This window comes from Cryptomeria japonica, chromosome 7, assembly GCF_030272615.1.
Source record: "Cryptomeria japonica chromosome 7, Sugi_1.0, whole genome shotgun sequence".
NCBI classification, from domain to species: domain Eukaryota; kingdom Viridiplantae; phylum Streptophyta; class Pinopsida; order Cupressales; family Cupressaceae; genus Cryptomeria; species Cryptomeria japonica.
This window is the reverse complement of record NC_081411.1, coordinates 425737280-425757508: the sequence shown is the minus strand read 5'-3', so window position 1 is coordinate 425757508 and position 20229 is coordinate 425737280. Positions and strand designations below refer to the sequence as shown.

Here is a 20229-nt window from a genome sequence, read left to right as displayed (position 1 = left end):
GGAACAAAGCATTGTATAAATAAGTAGCTATTACATTGGACAGCAATACAAGATCTTGAATTTGTCACAATTTTGAGATTTGGAAGACAATTCACATCTCAAACCATACTCCTACGGTGTCTTTATAAGACCTTGCATATGATTTTGAGAAGCACAGGGTATAATATAATCGTAATATGTTCATTATAAATAATTTTAATTATTAAATTTTATAATTCTCTGCGTCTGGAAATCTTAGGAAGAAGGTGATGGTTATACAGTTCCTCCACTATTAACATTGAAAATAGCAAATGTGTGTCAGGCCATGTGTTTTCATATTGATTAGTGTTGATACTGTAATTAAATGTTCAACGGCATTTAATTCTTTTTTATTTCTTCAATGAAATGAGATCATGAGAAGTCAAACCATTCTAGGGATTATTTTAATGTATTACAGTTTTGCAGCATTAGAAACAACAATGACCAAGAAGCGAAATTGGAAATATCTGTCCATTACAACAGTGAACAGATAATAGTTGTCAGATGAAAATTTGACAGCTTATTATTTGTTAATATCCATTCCTAAATTGCTTTGACATGTCTTGTAAATAGAACAATTTTTATAAGTCAACCACTGGCAATAAATTCATCTGTGGCTCCGTAGAAGTTCAGCTTATTAGCAAACGGTTTGAAACAATAAAATTCTACTCGTCAGTGTCAGTAAGAAGGGAAGTTGCGGTCAACCTCCTTTGTCCAAGCCTCCAAGCCTCCAATAATATCATGTACAGCATGAAACCCTTGACTACACAAATATTGAACAGCTCTCTGAGAGTCATTACCTCTTCTACATACAACATATAAGGGAATTCTTGATGAAATCTGTTCCAAAGTTGTTCCATTTGCCTCCTCAAACGACATTGACTCCTGTGATGAACGCTTAACTGACATCTCTTTCATAGCTTCATGAATTATCTGGACTTTGGTTTCCAAATGCGACAGTGAAATGTTTAAGGAATCCGGCAAAGAAGCAATTTTGTACTGGTGGTTCTCTCGAACATCAAGCAAGACATACGGTTTTCCACTTTCTTGATGCTGCTTGAATTCTCTACTTGTGACTCTTTGAGAAGATGGAAGCAGACATAAACTCAAAGGACCCTGTATTCAAATGTACCAGTGAAGCACTCGAACAATTATGATCATAGGCAAGAAAAATGAAAGATAAATAACATTGATTAATGTATTTAGTTATTAGTTTATAAGCGGTTGGAGTTTTCAGTTATATTCCTATATCTATATATATGGAAATGCATTATGAGATTGTAACAGAGAATGAATACAATGAAATTATGTTAAGCTTGATATATTCTCTGTATTATGTATTGTGTATTTTTCAGTTTTTGTATTGTTTGCAGATTCCTTCAATAACTTACTTTACAACATGCACCAAAATATCAGAATAAATATTCTTCAATTCCACATGCTACTAACATGGATGGACATGCCATTCACTAGCCTCAGAACACTATAAATAATGATCAATATTTATGCTGCATCTCATGAATAAATTCCAAAATAGTAATTTAGGATTGCAAGTGTATCTCGTACAGAAACCTCAGGAAGCACCACTAGAAACAAGTATTAGATGGTGATATTGCCAACATGCCTAATAAGGGTGATTTGTAAATTTTGCCCAAGTATTTGGTCGATTATACATCTGCTGACAGCTGAAATATGGTTATTATCCTTTGTTTTTGTTTTCGGGTTTGTAGTGCATCGCTTTTATTTACTGCTATAAATGCTCAAACGTGAAGGTATTGCACTAGGTTGGTTGCCTATGCAAATTGCAAGGAACTAGAAGTTAAAATCCATACGTGTATTATGTGAACCTAAAAAGAAGACAAATAATCAAACAGAAGGTATGAGATTTTATGAATTTTTTCTTATAACGTAAATATATATATATATATATTTCATGAATGTTGGGATTCTTATGAGATATTAGTTAAAATCTACAAACTCTCAAAAAATCTCATCTGTAAGATTTCTATAGTCATCTGAAGTAGGTGTTGAGAATCAAACAAAGAGATTTTGCGTGTCCCCCATAGAAAGTCCAAGAATCACTTGAAAAATTTCAACATTCATTAAAACATTAACTATTTTCACTTAAAGGAAAGTTTTATTTTGTCCACATGAATTATTTCTTTTGAGCTAGAAGTTAAAATCCACGAACATGTATTGCATGAACGTATAAATATTTTCACTTAGTGGGCATGATTCTGCTGAAAGGATAAAGCTAAAGATGGCAAAGAAATGCCATCTCCAAGCTTAGGATGCCATTTCTACTAGTGTTCCTGTATATGAAGATTAAATACAGATACTCATCAGCATATTAAAGCTCAAAATCTTTGACTTGTCAATACTGACATGCAAGCAGTGTTCCTTAAGGATACATCCGGGGGGCCTATACAGTGTTTTGAAATTCTGAGATGTTTCTGGGTATGGAGTGGGGATGGGACATCCCCATCCCACCCCCCTCTTTTTAAATGAAACGGATGCATACCTATATTCTTTGCTAAAAGTGGAGATACCTTGGCTTCCCAGGAACAGCAAGGCACCCCTACACGAACGCACCTTTTAAACAGACAAAAATGCAAGGAAGGCTTCTCGTGAACTTGTTGTGACTAAAATAAAGTCTTCTCAAGTGAAGGAGAAAGGAGAGTAATCTACGCGACCTTCCAGATTTAGCCAAACTAAACTGACAGAACGTAACCTGCTGAAATTTGTCATGAGATACCAATCCATTCACCCAGGAACTAGAAAAACTTGTTCCTTTGACAAACTCCAATTGAACCAAACTGAAAAACATCAACTCTCCGAGATCCATTTTGCTATGCAAAAGAAAGAATATAGACAACTGGATATTGCTGGTGAGAAAAGGAATAATTTATAAAACAAGCAGCCACTAATGAAAGTTTGGGACTCGTTGAACGGAAAACAAGCTTATGATCTCATATTATTGGTGATGGTCAAAGGTTTATTTGAATGCCAACTAAGAGCCTTGTTCTAGATAGAGGTTAAGTCAACAATCCAGATAGAGGTGGGCAGTGTGGAAGGCTTCCCACAAGAAGACATCCTTATGTTATTCTCTCTAGAGGAAGTGCATAGAAGTTTGAAACATTCAAACTTATGTTTCTTTTAAAATGATGTCTTCAACGTATCTATTAGACTAGACTAACTTGCACAGACCAAGTTCAATTCACTGACATCATAATTGAATCAATTCTTGACTATTGTACGGGTCATTGGTTCAAGTTTATATTTTTGGTAGATATACTTAAAATGTTCACATTTTAAAAATTTCACCTTCTTTTCATTTCTCTAAGTTATTTTTAAGTATTTTTATTTATTTGTTTTTTAAAAATAGAATGCAAACTTTTTTAGATATTATTTTAATAGCTGTCCCCTTGCTGTCCCCAAAATCCAGATAAAAACTTGACATCCCCACAGAAAATTTAATTGAACAGCCCCATTAACTATGCCCCATCCTCAAAACTTTGAGAAACATTGCATGTAAACTATTTCATCAAATAATAAGGTAAGATCGAACAATTTTTAAAGCCTTGCAACTGTGTGAGATGACAAAACATTGCATAGAAATAACAAAGTAGTACAACCAGTTGTGTCAATCAATGTTATTTGAATAAGTTCCTCTCAATGATCAATATACAACCAATTGGGCATCAATGAAAGTAGATATACATGTTTGATGCCTATGCAACAATGAATACTATCAATATTCCCCATGTTGATACAAGTATCTAACACTAGAAGGGCCAAATAACTGAATTTCTTGGATGCAAGATGTCTTCAGACTATCTCAAATGCCTAATGGAAATAAAAAACACAACTAATACTTATTCTTGTTAGTGTTTACTTCTTCAACAATGGCTACAAGTGTAGGTTTATTATCACAACTTTGACAATTTTTTTAAACTAGTAGGCTTTTCGACCTTAAACTTCTTAGCCTTTCCCTAGGGAAACATATGATCATTCATTGCAATACAAACTACATAATATGGGATGTGTTGTGACATTTTCACACATCGCCCCATTGCAAATGGGGACCCCCTGCATTTTGATCCTTTTGGTCTTTTGGTTGTGGTTCTTTGGGTCTTTTCGAAGAAATCCCTTCGGTCCCCTCGAGTTTCGCAAATGTTTTGGCAAAATTTAATCAAGTGTGCAAGTGTTTTGAGTGAATTTGACTAAGTTTGGAACCTGTTTTGTCTATTTCAGGGTTTTGCCCTTCAAACTTAGATTTGAGGTCATTTCCTTGGGGTTTTGGAAAATCTGACGTTGCAATGAAGTTAGAACCCTTCAAGGAAGCTACCAGTGAAATTTGAGCGAATTTTGAGCACTTACTATTTTAGTAAGTTTCACTATGTCCCAGATTGGCCTAATTTTGCATTTAAACAAACTTATTATTTTTAGCAGTTCCTATTTTTAGTAAGTCTATTTTTAGTGTCACCCTGTCTTGGTTTGCCCTAATTTGATGTTTGGAAGTACTTACTATTTTTAGCAAGTCTATTTTTGGCAGGTCTATCTTAGGCAGTGGGCAAAACATTGATGACAGAGCATTCCTCAAATTCCAAGTTCCAAATTTGAAAAGTCGAAAAAGCATGGAAAATTATTCTAAGGCATGAGAAATCTTCCTCAATCCTAAAGGTGGTAGTCGAAACTAGAAAGATGAAAATCTATCCCAAGTCAAGAAAGAATGTCTAAATTTTAATGAATTCCTTCACCAAGGTCAATTGTGCACTCAAGATAGGAGGAGGGTGCTAAATCAAGGTCATGGAGGAAATGTTCAAAACTCCAAAATTCCTCCTCCACATGAGAAATGCACTCAAGGACAAAATTGGGTGCCAAAACCATGTTGAGGAGGAATTTTGCTCTTGAAGGAAATTCCTCCACTAAACCAGAAATGCGCTCAAGGATAGAGTTGGGCCCCAAAACCATGTCGAGGAGGAATTTTCCTCTTCAAGGAAATTCCTCCACTACACTAGAAATGCACTCAAGGATAGAGTTGGGTGCCAAAACCATGCTGAGGAGGAATTTTCCTCTTGAAGGAAATTCCTCCACTACACCAGAAATGCGCTCCAACAAGACAGGTGGAGAGCACCAGAATCCAATGAAGGAGGAATTTCCAGTTTACATAAAAAATCCTTCACCTCATAAAAAATGCGAGCAAGGAAGATGAAGAGCGCCAGAATCCAGTCAAGGAGGATTTTCCTCCTAGGAAAAAATTCTTTCACCACATCAAAATTGTGCCCAACTGTGAAAATTTCTAGAATTTTTGGAAACAATGAAAAATTGGCTAAGTGTTGGAAACTCCTTCCTTCAAGACAAAATGTTTTAAAAAATGAAGGACCATTACAAGACATTTTTGTGAAAAAATGAAAAATTTTACTCTATGGCACACTTCTCGAGGAATAATTTCGACTAATTCTTGGACAGGCTTAATCCTCAATCCATCCTCGAACCACGTTTCGAATTTCATCGCATTCTGGATTCGTTTGCTATGTCTTTCCTTCAATTTAGGGTTTTTTCTCCCTGACTGCAGGTGGGAAATTTCTCTTGAATTGCAAGTTTTAATGATTTCCATTGTTTTGGGTCTTTGTAGGGAAATTTTTGGCTAATTACAAGTGCACTTTATTGAAAAATAAGAACTTGTAATTTACTCTTTATTTCCCCCTTGATGCTTTTTGGCTTTTTAAGTTAAAATAGGGATTTTTTGGATAAGTTACAAGTAAACTTGTAATTCTTTTCTAAAACCCCTACTTTAATGTCTTTTGCTTGTAATAGGGATTTTAAACCTCTATTACATATGTGCAAGTTATTAAAACTTGTTGTAGGGATTTTATTTTCCCTTTACAAGTAATTTGTAACTTGCACATCTCTCTCTAAAACCCGATTTTGCCTAGAATTAAAATAAAGTGACATTTTAAACTTGCTATTTTGCCCAAAAAACCCGATTTTCTCTATAAAGTGAAAATTGGGGAATTTTAAACTTGTAATTGCATTTTTAAAACCCAATTTTGCCTTCTTGATGGAAAAAGTGAAATTTTAAACTCGCAATTGGATTTTTAAAACCCGATTTTGCCTTGTTGATGGAAAAGTAACATTTTCAACTTGTTGTTTGCTCTAAAAAACCCGATTTTCCTTATTGCATGCAATTTTAAACTTCTTGTTCTTTCCCAAAGACCCGACCAGCAATATTGGAGGATTTTGTTGAAGATTTCCAACGATTTTTGTGGAGAAATTTGAGGAGGAAGGCGATTTGGATTCCTTGCTATTTTCATGCATTTTCCAACTCTCTTCATGCCATTTGGAAGACATTATCGCTTGTTTTATGGGGTTCTAACAGCAAAAACGTCTTTGAAAAATGCCACGATTTGCCTCATTCAAATGCCACGAATCTTATCTTTCCTAAATCGTTTTGACTTGTCATGCCTAGGCGTGGAGGTTGGGTGCTTTACTTGACCGATTCTTCATGCTTTTAATGGGCATTTTGATACATATGGCGTTTTTTCAAAAACGTGGCTAGGGTTTTGGAATGCGGTTAATTTCTTTTTAAGAGTTCTCCTTCCTTCTTTCAAAGATTGATCATCTTTTTGAACAGGCATTTTCAGATTGAAACAAGGTTTGATTTCTTTTCTTTCTTTGTTTCATTTTCTTGTTTTCTTGTCTTCTTGTTTTTCCTTTCTGGTTGTAAATTTGTATATGATTATTTTGCCCCAAAAATTAGTTTTGTGAGAGAGTTTTCCCCCTTGATATGCAATCCAAAAATTGCATTGTTCTTCCCCATTTTCCCTCTTTACTTGTATTCGGGATTTTAAATCCTGATTACAAGTTGGCTGGAAATCTTTGTTCTTCCTTACGGTTAAAAGAATTTAACCATCTTTGGTTGAAATTCCAAGTTGCAAAGATGAAAAATACCCATTCTTTCAAAATCGGGTTTTTAGAATCGGATTACATGTTGAAAGTTCTTCCCATTTTCTTCAGACGATCTTCCCAAAATCTTTTCATTTTCACTCATATTCATTTCCATCATCTGTACATACCATTTCATCCATTCATTTCACACCTTCATTCATTTTCTCCATTTAAAGTCTACCTGCGGTCAGCCATCCAGAACCCGAAATTGGTCCAAAATGCACTCAAAAAACACTTGAAAATGAGTTCTAAAGGTCCAATTACAAGTGCAAACTTGTAGTTACCCATTACACATGAAGTTGCATGTTTGTTCTCCACAATTGCAAGTTAATGCTCTTGTTTTTCCCACACATGTAATGCAACTTCCAAAACCCGAAATTCACTTGTGAGCCCATTTTTGCATCAATTTATCCCTTCCCTTGTCAGTTCAGTTTGCACACATGATCTACCAAATCAATGGATTGAGGCATGGGCCTTATTTTGCAAGAAGATTTCAAGAATGAAGGATGAAACAAAGAAGAGATACAACAACAATTCATGGTTGAGAGCATAGAATGCTTTCAAGACAAAGATGGTCATGACATGAAAAGAGGAAGGCGACCCTTTCCCTCCTTAAAAGATAGTACTACCCCAAGCAAGGAGACAAGCATGCAAGTTCCCGTTCCGTTTCAAGATGTCTTTACTAATCCAGAATACTTCAAGTTCTAGCATCCTGAAGCGACATGAAGATCATCACAGACAAAGGATGATGCAGTTAGAGTCGTGTCTTTAGACACATGGAATAGTTTTAGTTATGCATTTGTAATTTTGTTTTGACAAGTTACATGTGAAAAATAACTTTGTAATTGCAAGTTAACTCATTACTTGCATTTTTGTAATTACATGTAAAGCAACTACAAGTTGTGTTCAATTAGGTTTGTAGTTGGAATAAGTCTTAGTTAGTTATTGAAGTCTTAGTTAGTTATTGAATAAGTCTTGGTGGTTGAGAGAATCTCTCAAGTTAGTTGGGATCCTCCCACCTTTTTCTCAAGGCTCCTCTTCCATAAATACTTGAAGGGTCTATTGTAATCTTTATCTTTTGGAAAGCAAGCAAAAATTCTGCCAAATTTACAGCAAAGAAGTGTTTGAGCTTTCATGTGTAAATTCAAGAATTGAAAGGAATAGAAGGAAATTGCTCAAGCTTTGAGTCTTTGTGCTACATACTTGAGTTTGTGTTCTATATTATCTTTCTTGCAAGTGTTTCTTAAAGAGCTTAATCACATTTGATTTGCAGTCTTTGTGCTGCAAGTATTTGAGGTTAATATAGATTAAAATAAATATTCTGTTGAGAGAAGCTATAAGTCTTTGTGCTTTCACTTGTTCTTAAAAGAATTTAGGAGCAGATTTTGTGAGAAATGGCTGAGTCTTTGAGCTTATACTACCTCCCATTGTTTTAAGTAGAAAAGAATAAGATATTCCAGTCTTTGAGCTGTTATAATTTGTTCTTGATAGAATTAGTATAGAAAAGGGTAGATAGAACTTCATATAATAAAGTCTTTGAGCTTGATATTGTTGTCTTGTCCTGAAGGAAGTGACGGAAGTCTTTGAGCTTTCAAGAAACTTCATTTCCTTTCTCTCATTTCATTTTGAAAGTTGTTACTGTTGTTTTATATCAAATCGCTCACACTTTTCTATGAAGAGAAAAGGATATTGTCTTTCTTGAAAGAAGAAAAATTGTTGTCCTTTCGTATTTTATTTTCAAAGTTGTAGTTAGATAGGGGGAGCCTTCCCTTAATTAGGAGAGTTTTACTCACACGCTGTGGTTGAAACCACAATTTTGTATATTTCCCCAAGTGTACAAAATTTTTAACCAACACAATGAACTATTGGCTAAGTGTTGGAAATTCCTTCCTTCAGGACAAATTCTTAGAAACAATGAAAAATTGGCCTGAGTGTTGGAAATTCCTTCCTTCAGGATAGAATTCTTGAAAAATTGGTTGTGTTGGAAATTCCTTCGTTCAGGACAAAATTCTTGGAAACAATGAAAAATTGGCTAAGTGTTGGAAATTCCTTCCTTCAAGACATAATTCTTGGAAACAATGAAAAATTGGCTAAGTATGAAGATTTTCTCTCTCCAAAACTCCAGATAGGACAAAATTTCTCAGAAATGGAAAAAATGGTCAATTGATAGAAAATATTTCTCCAGGATGAGATGTGTATGAGAACATGAAAAAAATTCATTCAAGACAAAAATCACTCTACAAAGGATTTTCTCTCTCCTAGAATTCTAGGCGTACAGGATTCCTTTTGAAGTGAAAAAAATTGTTTACATTCACCATAAATGAATGAGATAATGGTTGTCCATTTTTGGATGAGAATCTATTGATTGCATGGCAGCATGATAGCACATTTACTGCTAGTGAACATTTGACCAAGTAGTGGCGGATCATGTGCATGGCAGTTGGCATATTCAAGGAGGTAGTGGCTCATTAATGCATAATGGGCGATTTTGAGTGTAGTGGTGTGTTTACTCCCTATGGTGAATATGCTTTAACTCTATGGAATAAACAAAGAATTCAAATATGCACAGAACATAAAGAACATCACAGTAACATAGGCAAAATGATATGACTTTATTGCTCAGTAATGCATAGTACAACCATATCAGAATTATCTGTTCAATCATAACTCTTGTTCTCAAATACATTGCCAAACTATATACCACTCGATCGGTTGGCGAAGGTGCCAACTACCAGAACTACCAACTACCTATGGGAACTACTTATCCATTACATGCCATATTAACATAACAAACCATGTTTTATTTAGTGACGACATAATTGTCGTCTACATTAGCCCCCCCACAAAAGAAGTCGTCTTCTAGATGACCACAACAAAAATGGGGCAAATACTAATAGACTACTATTGAGTATAGGGAGGGTGAGAGGACGTTGCAGGTGCTAAAGTTGCACCATATAGAGTTGTAGGTCACACTCCACAACCAATTGGCGCTCGCAGGCTGTCTTCACCATGTAGGCTGCCTCCATCAAATCCTTGTCTTTCTGTTCCACTTGGCCTATTAGGACCTCCACCCTATCCTCCAATGCTTTTATCTTAACGCTTCATTCTGTCACACGGGTTGCCTAGAGCATGACTGTCTCCTCTAGCTCAACTAGGATTTGCTTCTCCATAGTGGCAAGTTCTATGCGTTTATCCAACTCTGTTTGGAGACCGGTAGCCTCTGCCTGGGCCCGCCTCAGCTGAAAAAATAGTTCCTTGTAGGAACTCTCCATGCCTTGGAGGGTAGGTCCAAGCACCCCGTGTCCCTGCATAATGTGTGTCCTATGCCAGGTCGCCACCATCTCCGAAGTCTCTGTGGCTGGCTAGCCATGCTGAGTAAACTGCTGCACAAACTCCTCCTGGCACCCCAACTTCATAAACACTAGAAGCTTCTCGGCCTCTAGTAGTGCTCCTGTGTCCACTTGTAGGGCCAATTTTTGCAATTCCGTGTGCCACTTCAATAAACCCCTCCAATTCTGGTATAAAGTGTTGAATAGACCCCATTGGGTCTTGAGGGTTAGGTCGTGACACTCGAAAGGCTATGTCTGCATTATCCTCCTTCACAGGTGGCGACTGTGTACAAATGATCTTACCGTCTCCGCATTAAATGCTCTCATCCTCAAGATCAATGATGGTATGTGTCTTTCCCTTTTCACTGTCTCTCCTGTTGGGAGGCTGCTTGACTTCCCCAACAGCTTCATCAGTCACCTGGCCAACTGCCACTGTACGCAATGAAGGATTTGGCGGTGCATGTGGTGCTAGAGAAAACCTGCCTAACCAACTATCCAAGGATGCGTACACATCTGGTCCTTGGCTTGCCACCTCTGCCATGGGAGTATCTGACCTGGTTGGCTCCTATGTCACCCCTTCGGTTGTAGGGGTTTCCTCTTGTACTTAACTGTCATTCGTAGGCACCATACCTTCGGCCATAGGTATTACCATGGCTTCGGTCGTAGGTGTCATCATGCCTTCAACCATAGGTGTCACCATGCCTTCGGCCGGAGGTGTTCCCTTTCGTACCACCCTGCCATCTATAGGGGTCTTTCCACATACCACACCTTCAGCGACATCTTCGGTAGTAGGTGTTTCCTTCCATACCACCCCTTCAATTGCAAGGCCATTTTCTGCACATGTACATGGGGTGTCTACATAGTTCCTTCGGATACCTTCTAAAATAGTATGCCCATGGGAGTGGCTTCTTCGAGAGGCATCACTAGTCTCTCCTTAGTAATCTAGAATTTTCTCCAGATGATCTTCAAACTGACATACTTTACTAATCTCTCCTTAGTAATTTTGAACTTCTTGGTGTAATAATGAATTTGATAATGAAGTATTTGTAGACAAGGTTAAGCAAAACCCCTAAAATCATCCAACTCATACTTCTAATTCTAAAAAACAACTTTCCATTTTGATTTAAGTTTGAAGATATTCATCAATCCTCCAATATTCCCTTTCAAAAAAAACTTTCCATTTTGAATTAATATCTCAATAATTTTTTAATATTCTCTCAATATTCTCAAAAAAAACTTTCCATTTTGGATTTATTTTGAGGATTTTTTTTTTTTATTATTTAGATATTTCTTCATTTTGGATTTAATTTTGAAATCCCAGTGGATTTAGTGACATCACTGGCATCTTTGTTTGACTTTTCAATGTGTAGGTGGATTTTTTCGAATTTTGAATTTCCATTTTCAAGTTTTGGCGCACTTTGCCAACCTCTCCAAGGTATGGTGGACTTCGGCTAGAACTCCTTCATGGCCTCCATTAAAGTGAAAATTTGGCTAAGGCATTGGGGTGGACTTTGACCCTTGCTCCCACATGGCCTCCTTCGCCTTGGCGGACTTTGGTGTTGACTCCTCCATGGCCTCTCTAGGTGGAGCGGACTTTGGAGTAAGGACCTTCATGGCCTCCTTTACCCTTGGCGGACTTGGGACTTGGCACTCATGTGACCTCCCAAAGGCATGGGGCAGACTTTGGAGAGTGCTCCACCTTGGGCGGACTTTGGTGTTAGCTCCTTCATGGCCCCTCTAGCCTTGGCAGACTTTGAGGTGTGCTCCTCCATCACTTGGGCGGACTTTGGTGGAGGCTCCTTCACCTTGACCCTCCTAACCTTGGCGGACTTGGCTCTTCTATCTCTCCACATGCTTGGGCGGACTTTGAAGGTGTCTCCCACATGACCTCCAAATGCATGGCGGACTTTTGGCTTGGCACCCATGTGACCTCTCAAAGGCATGGCAGACTTTAGACTGAGCACCCTCACAGCCTTCTAAGGCATGGCGGACTTCAGGCAAGGCTCCTTCATGGCCTCTCTTGCATCGTGGTGGGGTTTGAACCTGCAAAAATACTTCAAAAACCTTTGTTAGCCAGACTCAGCATAATTTTTAGAGAAACTTCAAAATTTCACAGTTTAATCTAATTTAACCGGATTAACTTGAAATTTGAAATCCATGCTTAGGTGGATCATCTGAAGCAGCAAAAAAGCCTAAAATCTAGGGATTTATCTTTTTAGATCAAAACTTGGAATTTTCAAGTTCCGGCCGAAGCCGGTCAGTGGTACAAGTGTAAACCCTAGGTTTGCATCCCGAAAAAGCAAAAAGCCTAAAATCTAGGGATTTAGCTTTTTTAGGTCAAAACTTGGAATTTTCAAATTCCGATCGAAGCAAGTCAGTGGTACAAGTGTAAACCCTAGGTTTGCATCCCGAAAAAGCAAAAAAGCCTAAAATCTAGGGATTTAGCTTTTTTAGGTCAAAACTTGGAATTTTCGAGTTCCGGTTGAAGCAAGTCAGTGGTACAAGTGTAAACCCTAGGTTTGCATCCCGAAAAAGCAAAAAGTCTAAAATCTAGGGATTCAGCTTTTTTAGGTCAAAACTTGGAATTTTCAAGTTCCGGTCGAAGCAGGTCAGTGGTACAAGTGTAAACCCTAGGTTTGCATCCCGAAAAAGCAAAAAGCCTAAAATCTAGGGATTCAGCTTTTTTAGGTCAGAACTTGGAATTTTCGAGTTCTGGTCGAAGCAGGTCAGTGGTACAAGTGTAAACCCTAGGTTTGCATCTCGAAAAAGAAAAAAGTAGACATCCCTAAAAAATAGGAAAAACTTTCTAAAAATAGCCATACCGGGGATCGGGCTAAAAATGCCAAAAACAAAACTTCCTAAAAAATAGGAAAAAAGCAAAAAAGCAAACTTTCTAAAAATAGAAAGTTGTCCAAATTCATCCAAATCAATTGCGATCTTCGTCCTTTGGCCTCTCTAAGCACTCTGGTGGTGTTCACACTTCGGAATCACCTAACTTGCAAAAACTAACTTTCAATAGTCAAGCCTGAAATGCTCTGAACTGGATAAGACTTGGTGAAACTGCAGCAAAAGGTCACAGGACGCTAACAAAACCCTAGAAAGCAGGAAAATCAGAGGGTCCCCAGTAGCAATGGGGCGATGTGTGAAAAGGTCATAACATTACTATTGCTTGCTTCACCCATGTTGGTCACCATCCCTGTTGGTGTGGGATTCTGGTGCTTTCTTGTTGCTTTCTCTTGCCCTTGACCTTATTATAACGGTCTGAATTCTGTGCATGACTGGGGTCACCCCAACTTGTCTTCACCATGCCTGTGGATTCGTCTAGATGGCTTCCTTCACCATACGGGTCTACCCCTTCCTCTACCACCACGTATAGACTAGTTTGTACGGCTTCTTCCCCTTTGTCGCAGCATTCGTATGGGTCGTACGGATCAATGGCTTGTCTTTGTAGCTCTTGTACGGATCCGTACGATCTTCCCACGTTCTAGTCACCAATTCCTCTGCCAGCTTGTACGGCGGCAATGATGCCTAGGGAACCAATTTGTACAGTGGTCTTCCTACCAATGCATACGATGCACTATCTCCTTCAGACTTTTTCTCCCCTTCCTGCACAAAATCGTACAGTCTGTACGGTGTTTCAATGTTCTCAAGAGTTCGTACTGGATCATATGACTTGCCTCTCATATGTGCCAAGGTCCGTATGGCTTCTCCCTGCTAAATGATTGAGAGTTGCATACAAGTTTGTATGACACCCCTTCTCCACATAGCCCAACTCATACAAATCCGTATGAATTACTTCTCTTGTGCTGCACAGTCCTTACTGTAGATAGGAAATTCGGAAATCATCAAAGCAATGTTAACATTAGCCTAGTTCAATCACGAAAACTCAAATGCGGTGATTAATCCTAATTACATTCAATAGAGACATGAAAGCAAAACATTCAATATGAAATTTAAGCAAACCAAATGCAGATGTGAATGTCTCCTCCAGAAATCTCCATTGTCCTTCTTTCTCCTTCAAATTGCTTTTGTTTGTGGATCTCACCTACTAGTGCGTAAGCATGATGTGAAAGCAAGTAGACAAGATGGTAGCACAAGAATACTAGAAGCGTGATTGATTCGACCAGGGATCAGGGACCTTGATTGAAGAAATTCATCCAATTTATAGACAAATTGGAGAAAAGATCAAATTAGCATGAAGAGATTTGAAAGGAAATTTCAAATCAAGAATGACAAATATGACAAATTATGACAAATTGACACTTTCTATGCAAGCTTGATTGATTGATAATTATGACAAATTGCTATGTCAAAATTGATTGATTGACAAATTATGACAAAATATGACAAATTTGCTATGTCATTCCCATGAAATTAGGAGAATTAGAAATTAGGAAATTAGATGAATTAGAAATTAGGAAATTAGAAAATTGATGAAAATTAGAAAATTAGGAATTAGGAGAAATTAGTAAATTGGTAAATTAATTAATAATTTTTCATTTATTAATTAATTCACAAAGAGAGAAGGAATTAGTTAGCCAATTAAATAAACATTTAATTGTGACAAGAAGACTTAGGATAAATAAATAAATTATTTAACCTAGAGGGAAAATGACAAACAAGGTTAAATGAATAAATCATAAAACCCTAGAAGATGAATTAGAAATGCAAGGACGACAATTAGGTCTTGATGTAAGATCAATTTGATCATGATTCTGATTAACAAAGGACCAATGTTGACAAACAATTTGATTGATAAATGCGCCAATTGACGAGGAACAATGACAAATTGATCCAAATTGACATGATTGAGAAGGACAACGATCGATGACAAATCGATCGCAAAATGATAAAATTGACAAGATGACAAGGATCGATGACAAAATAGATTGCAAAACGACAAGATTGAAAATGACCACGATCGATGACAAATCGATCGCAAGATGACAAGATTGAAAAGAGGACAAAACCCTAATTAGGATTGATGATCTCCAAAATGATGACAAATGAGCACGCACATTGATGCGACAGAATAAGATCGACCAAAATCATGACTGAAGATTGTTATCAACAAGACCAAATTCGAAAGCGAGGCAAATGAAGAATGCAGAAGGACTCGATGCTCGCAAATGATAAAGACCACGTACGTAACATAGAAGAAATGTTAATGTGACGCAAAAACCTAAAATAAGGCAATGCACAAATGTTAAAGTATGATTCCGCAAGCATTGACCATTTTTAGACGTCTACACTTACAATTCCGTACGGTGGCGTTCTTGCCAGTGGTGGTCGTATGGCCTTGTACGGCTTCCTGTCGGTGCTCTCAACAATTCCTACATCCTCGTGCTTCTCTTCCTTGCTTGATTGGCTGCTTAATTGATTTCGACTAGATAGCAAGGATATTTTATAAACTTTTTCCACCTTCAGGCTTAGGGTTGCTATAACATACTTTATTAATTTTTTCTAAAATATCCCCTTTCTTGCCTTAGTCGCTTTTTTTTCTTAACTTTAATAGTTCTCCCATTTCTTTTAATTTTTTAATGACTTTTGACCCTTCCCTTTTTTATTTTTATCACTTGCCTTTTTCAAGATCTAATATTCTCCTTTGCAAATATTTTTTCCATAATTTTTCTAGGCGAAAATGTTGACTTTAATTACCCATACCTTCAACATTTGTTTGTACTTGCCTGCTTTTGATTCCCTCTGGGTTTGTTTTTTGTTGCTTTTCCATGTTCCAGGGTATACTACTTCCTCTGCACTGGCCTTAGTTGTTTTCTACAGTCTCTGCAGCTTAATCTTGCATGTAAGTCATTTCGCTCCCCTTCTTACCTTTACCGGATTGCCAACTACTTCCTTATTTTGTCTTTTACTAAGCCTCCCAGAATCATCATTCTTGTTCTTAGTACCTTCCATTCTCTATTTTACCCCTGCTGGGTCTCCCTCGAGTCGCATTCTAATCTCAAAGTCATGTAACTATGTGCACATGTACGGTGCCCTTATGTAACATTCCTCTGGGCAACAAGTGCCTACATATTCTAGATCAAAAATTTTGTCTAATAGGGGCACTAGTCCCACACCCTTGTATCCTTCATCTATGTACCTTCCATTGTACTGTTGGTAACAAGTTACCTTTTCGCCGTCAACTTGACGTGGCAAGATTGGGGATTACTCGATAAAGCGAGTTGGGACCCACCTCCCGCTCACCAGGATATATTGCTGCCATGAAATAATCCTCTGCTTTCAATACCATCTTCAAGCATGGTCCGAGAGTTACACCATACTCTTCTAATTCTATTTCTTCCTCTGGGTCAAATGGCTCTTCCTCCTTTCCAGCCAATTCCTCCTTTCTTCATGCCTCAACTTCCTCATCAATGTCGTAGGCGATGTATCCCTCATGAGGTCCTTCATACAAAGTCTTCTTCCTCCAATGTCTGCCAAGCCTTATCCACACAGCTTGGTCACCAAAGTATGCATTAGTAAGGTGTTTATGGATTCGAGGCACTGCAATGCCTTCGACCTACTTCGACACCAATCTTTCTTCTATGAAGGTAACTAGTTTGGCCCAATCCTCATTGGATCTGTAAGGTTCTGCAATGACCACCGAATCTTCTTCTATTTCCTTGCCCCTACCGATGGTCCAGTCTTCCTTAATTGCATAACCCAACATGTTGATTGCTATTATTGGCTTATCGCGTTCTTGGTAAATCTTCAATTTAGAGCCATTTACAAGGCCACATATAGGGTTGTCATCTAAGGTAGAAAGTTTTACTACTTCGTTCTTCCCAACCTCCCTGATTTTATAGGGTCCCAACCAACGAACTTTGACTTCTCGGGTCGAAGTTCCTTGCAACCATTATACTTCAAAACTAATTAGCCGGGATGGAAGTTCATCTGCCGAAGGTGTTTGTCATGCCAATACTTCCATCGCCCATTGTGCCATCATGCGTTGTTCATCCAACCGTGTGAGGTTCAAAAGACGTGCATTTAGGCTCTCCTCATCCCCAAGTCTATTGTCTACTGCAATTCGCAAGCTTGGTACAGTGTATTCCGCGGGCACCACAGTCTCTTGGCCGTACATGAGTTGAAACAGCGTGTGACCCGTCGTTACCTTGTATGTCATACAGTATGCCTCTAGTACCGTCAAAAGACGTTCCTCCCAATCCTCTTGCTCCACTCCACAAGACTTGTAGATAATTGATACCAACACTTTATTCATTGCTTCCGCTTGACCATTTGTCCGAGGGTAGTATGAACTTGACAGATTATGGAAAATTTTGAGCTCCACTGTCATTGTCCTAATGACTTGGTTAACAAAATGAAGTCCCCGATCACTTGTGATCTGGATGGGGATTCCGAACCTGGTTACAATTTGCTCGTACAGGAACCTTGTCGTATTAATGGCAATATTGCCTGGGAGGGCTCTAGCTTCCGCCCACTTCGTCAAGTACTCCATGGCTACAACAATGTATCGACATTTGTGCATGTTGCTCACTTTCAGGGGTCCCACAAAATCCAACCCCCATCTCTCGAACAATTCCTACGGCTGAGAGGGAAATGGATGCATAAAATCTCGTTTATGTGGTTTCCCCATCCGTTGGCATGTATCGCACCCAACTACCCATTCACGCGCATCGATGTGCAGGATCGACCACCATAGTCCTGCCAATAGTACCTTCCGTGCGGTGGCGTCCGGTCCCATGTGGCCTCCGACAAGCCCATCATGCGCTTCTTTTAGTACACCCAAAATTTCCTCTTGCATCACACATCTCCGAAGGATTTGGTCGAGTCCCATTTTAAACAATAGGCCATTGATCAGCCGGAATGTCTTGCTCTTCAGTGCCAACTTTTGTTGTTCTCCTGGAGGCATATGCTTTGGAAATGTTGAGGTGGACAAGTACTCACCAATATTCTCGTACTAGGAGGTAACGCTACTACCTGGAACAAGTGGGCATTTGGAAAGTCTTCATTCACCCCTTTCGGAGTTTCTCCGGACATGATCCTTGACAACTAATCGACAATTACATGGCTCTTCCCTACCCATACTATGATCTTGACGGTAAACTCCTAGAGTAACAACAACCATCGACTCACTCGGCCCTAAATTATTGGCTTATTGACTAAGTACATTAAGGCTTGGTGGTTCACATAGAAGGTGAACGGTGTCACCAACGAGTAATGGTGATAATTTTGTACAGACTACACCATTCCAAGTGCCTCCCTCTTCGTTGTGCAGTAGTTTCGTTTGGCCTTGGAGAGCAGGCGGCTAGCAAAGAAGATGGGATGACCCAGTCCTTATATGCCTACCTACGCCAAGTTGGCACCGATAGCATAGTTGGAGGCTTCCACGTGAACGTTTAACTCTTTGTCCTAGTTTGGATATGCCAAGATTGGTACACTCACCAGTTTGGATTTTAGTTCTTTGAATGCCTCTTCCTGCTCTGTTCCCCACACAAATGGTTCGCCCTTCCTTGTCAGTCTGGCCAGAGGACAAGAAACTTGTGCAAAACTTTTAATAAATCTCTGATAATAGCCGACATGTCCTAGAAAGAATCACTCCCATCACGTCCACCGGACCTTCCATGTTCATGATAACCTATTAACCCCTACCTTGTTTGGATCTGTTTTCAACCCCTACAATATGTTCATGATATCGTGCTGGTTTGCACCAACAAGGTGGAATGTTGGTGGCCAGAGAGTTGGTTTGCCCAAACCCCTCCATGTCTCCTCCCGCAATACGTTCACCCCAGAGCCGCCGTCGACAATGGTGTTTGTTAGTTTCCATCCCAGGTGTTTCTGCTGCCGACATGGGGTCCATGGTGGACGTGCCAGGTGATTTTGTTGCCAGCTGGCTACATTCCTGGCTAATGATATTATTACCGACTACATTTGTGAGGGCCATTTTCAATTTTGGCATCGTCTGTAGAAGGTCAGATACTCATATTGGTATGGTGGCCTGCAACATCTATTTAATTATAGTTTTTTGGACTTTGACCAAAGTGGGGTACTAGCGGCATTATGTGAGGCTCTTCATTCTTCCGCCATCGCTCATTCCATATCAGCCTTTGCTTCACGAAGTCTTTCCTTCTCCATACAAGGATCGGGGTACACTGCCTTTTTCCTCTGCAATCTTGTAATTGCCAATACCTCCTCGTCTGGCTCCTTGACGTCCAACATATTTACCCCTTTTTGCTTTGGTAGTCAGTGTCCTCATGGTTCCCAGGACCGCACCACTTGCATAGCAAACTTTCGTTATTGTTCCCACTCTGACAATCACGAGTGAAGTGGCCACACTCATTGCATTTGCGGCATTGGATCATGGGTTGCCCTTTCGCATCATATTGGATCTTACTTCTCGGCATGTTGTTATTAGACCAATTGTTCCCTCGCTGATTATTGCGGTATCCTCCTGGTGAAGCATCGGAGTTTGTTGGAGGTTTAGGTGGTGTGGTTGGCGGAGTAGCTTGCTCCCCTTGGGCGAAGAGCACTTGTGTGCTCCGCGTTTTTGGATTGTACAAGCATTCCTTAATGGAATGCCCCAGCACCTAACAGATGTCACAAAAAGACTTTCTTGGGCATGTTCCCTTAGTATGACCTTCCGCTTTGAAATCAGTGCACCAAAGTTCTTTACCCTCTTTGCCACTCTCCTTGTCGACCTTCAACTCCATCATCCACATCATGTCCCTACGAAGGGCATGTACAGTTTTGGACTTTCCATCGCTACTTCCATCCATACTATCATCATCACTCACCCTCCTCTTTCCTTTTGATGTTTTTTTTTCGCTTTCAATGTCCATTGCTCTGTTATAAGCCTCATCATATGATATGATGGAGGGACCACCTTCATCTTCCTTCTGAGAGACGATACAAGCCCTTCCACGAACCATTGTTTCTTCAAGCCATTAGCTAGCTGGTTTTCCATCTTGTTCAGTAA

General features: G+C 39.0%; 1 protein-coding gene across 1 annotated transcript in view; it reads right to left on the bottom strand.

Moving 5' to 3' along the window:
- Window positions 1–396: 396 nt before the first annotated feature.
- LOC131043416 (adenylyltransferase and sulfurtransferase MOCS3) overlaps window positions 397–20229 on the bottom strand; it is a 169843-nt gene continuing 150010 nt past the window's right edge. The window contains exon 11 of the mRNA XM_057976611.2: window positions 397–1134. Coding sequence (XP_057832594.2) covers window positions 697–1134 — 438 coding nt within the window. The 3' untranslated portion in view covers window positions 397–696. The remainder of the gene's footprint in view (window positions 1135–20229) is intronic.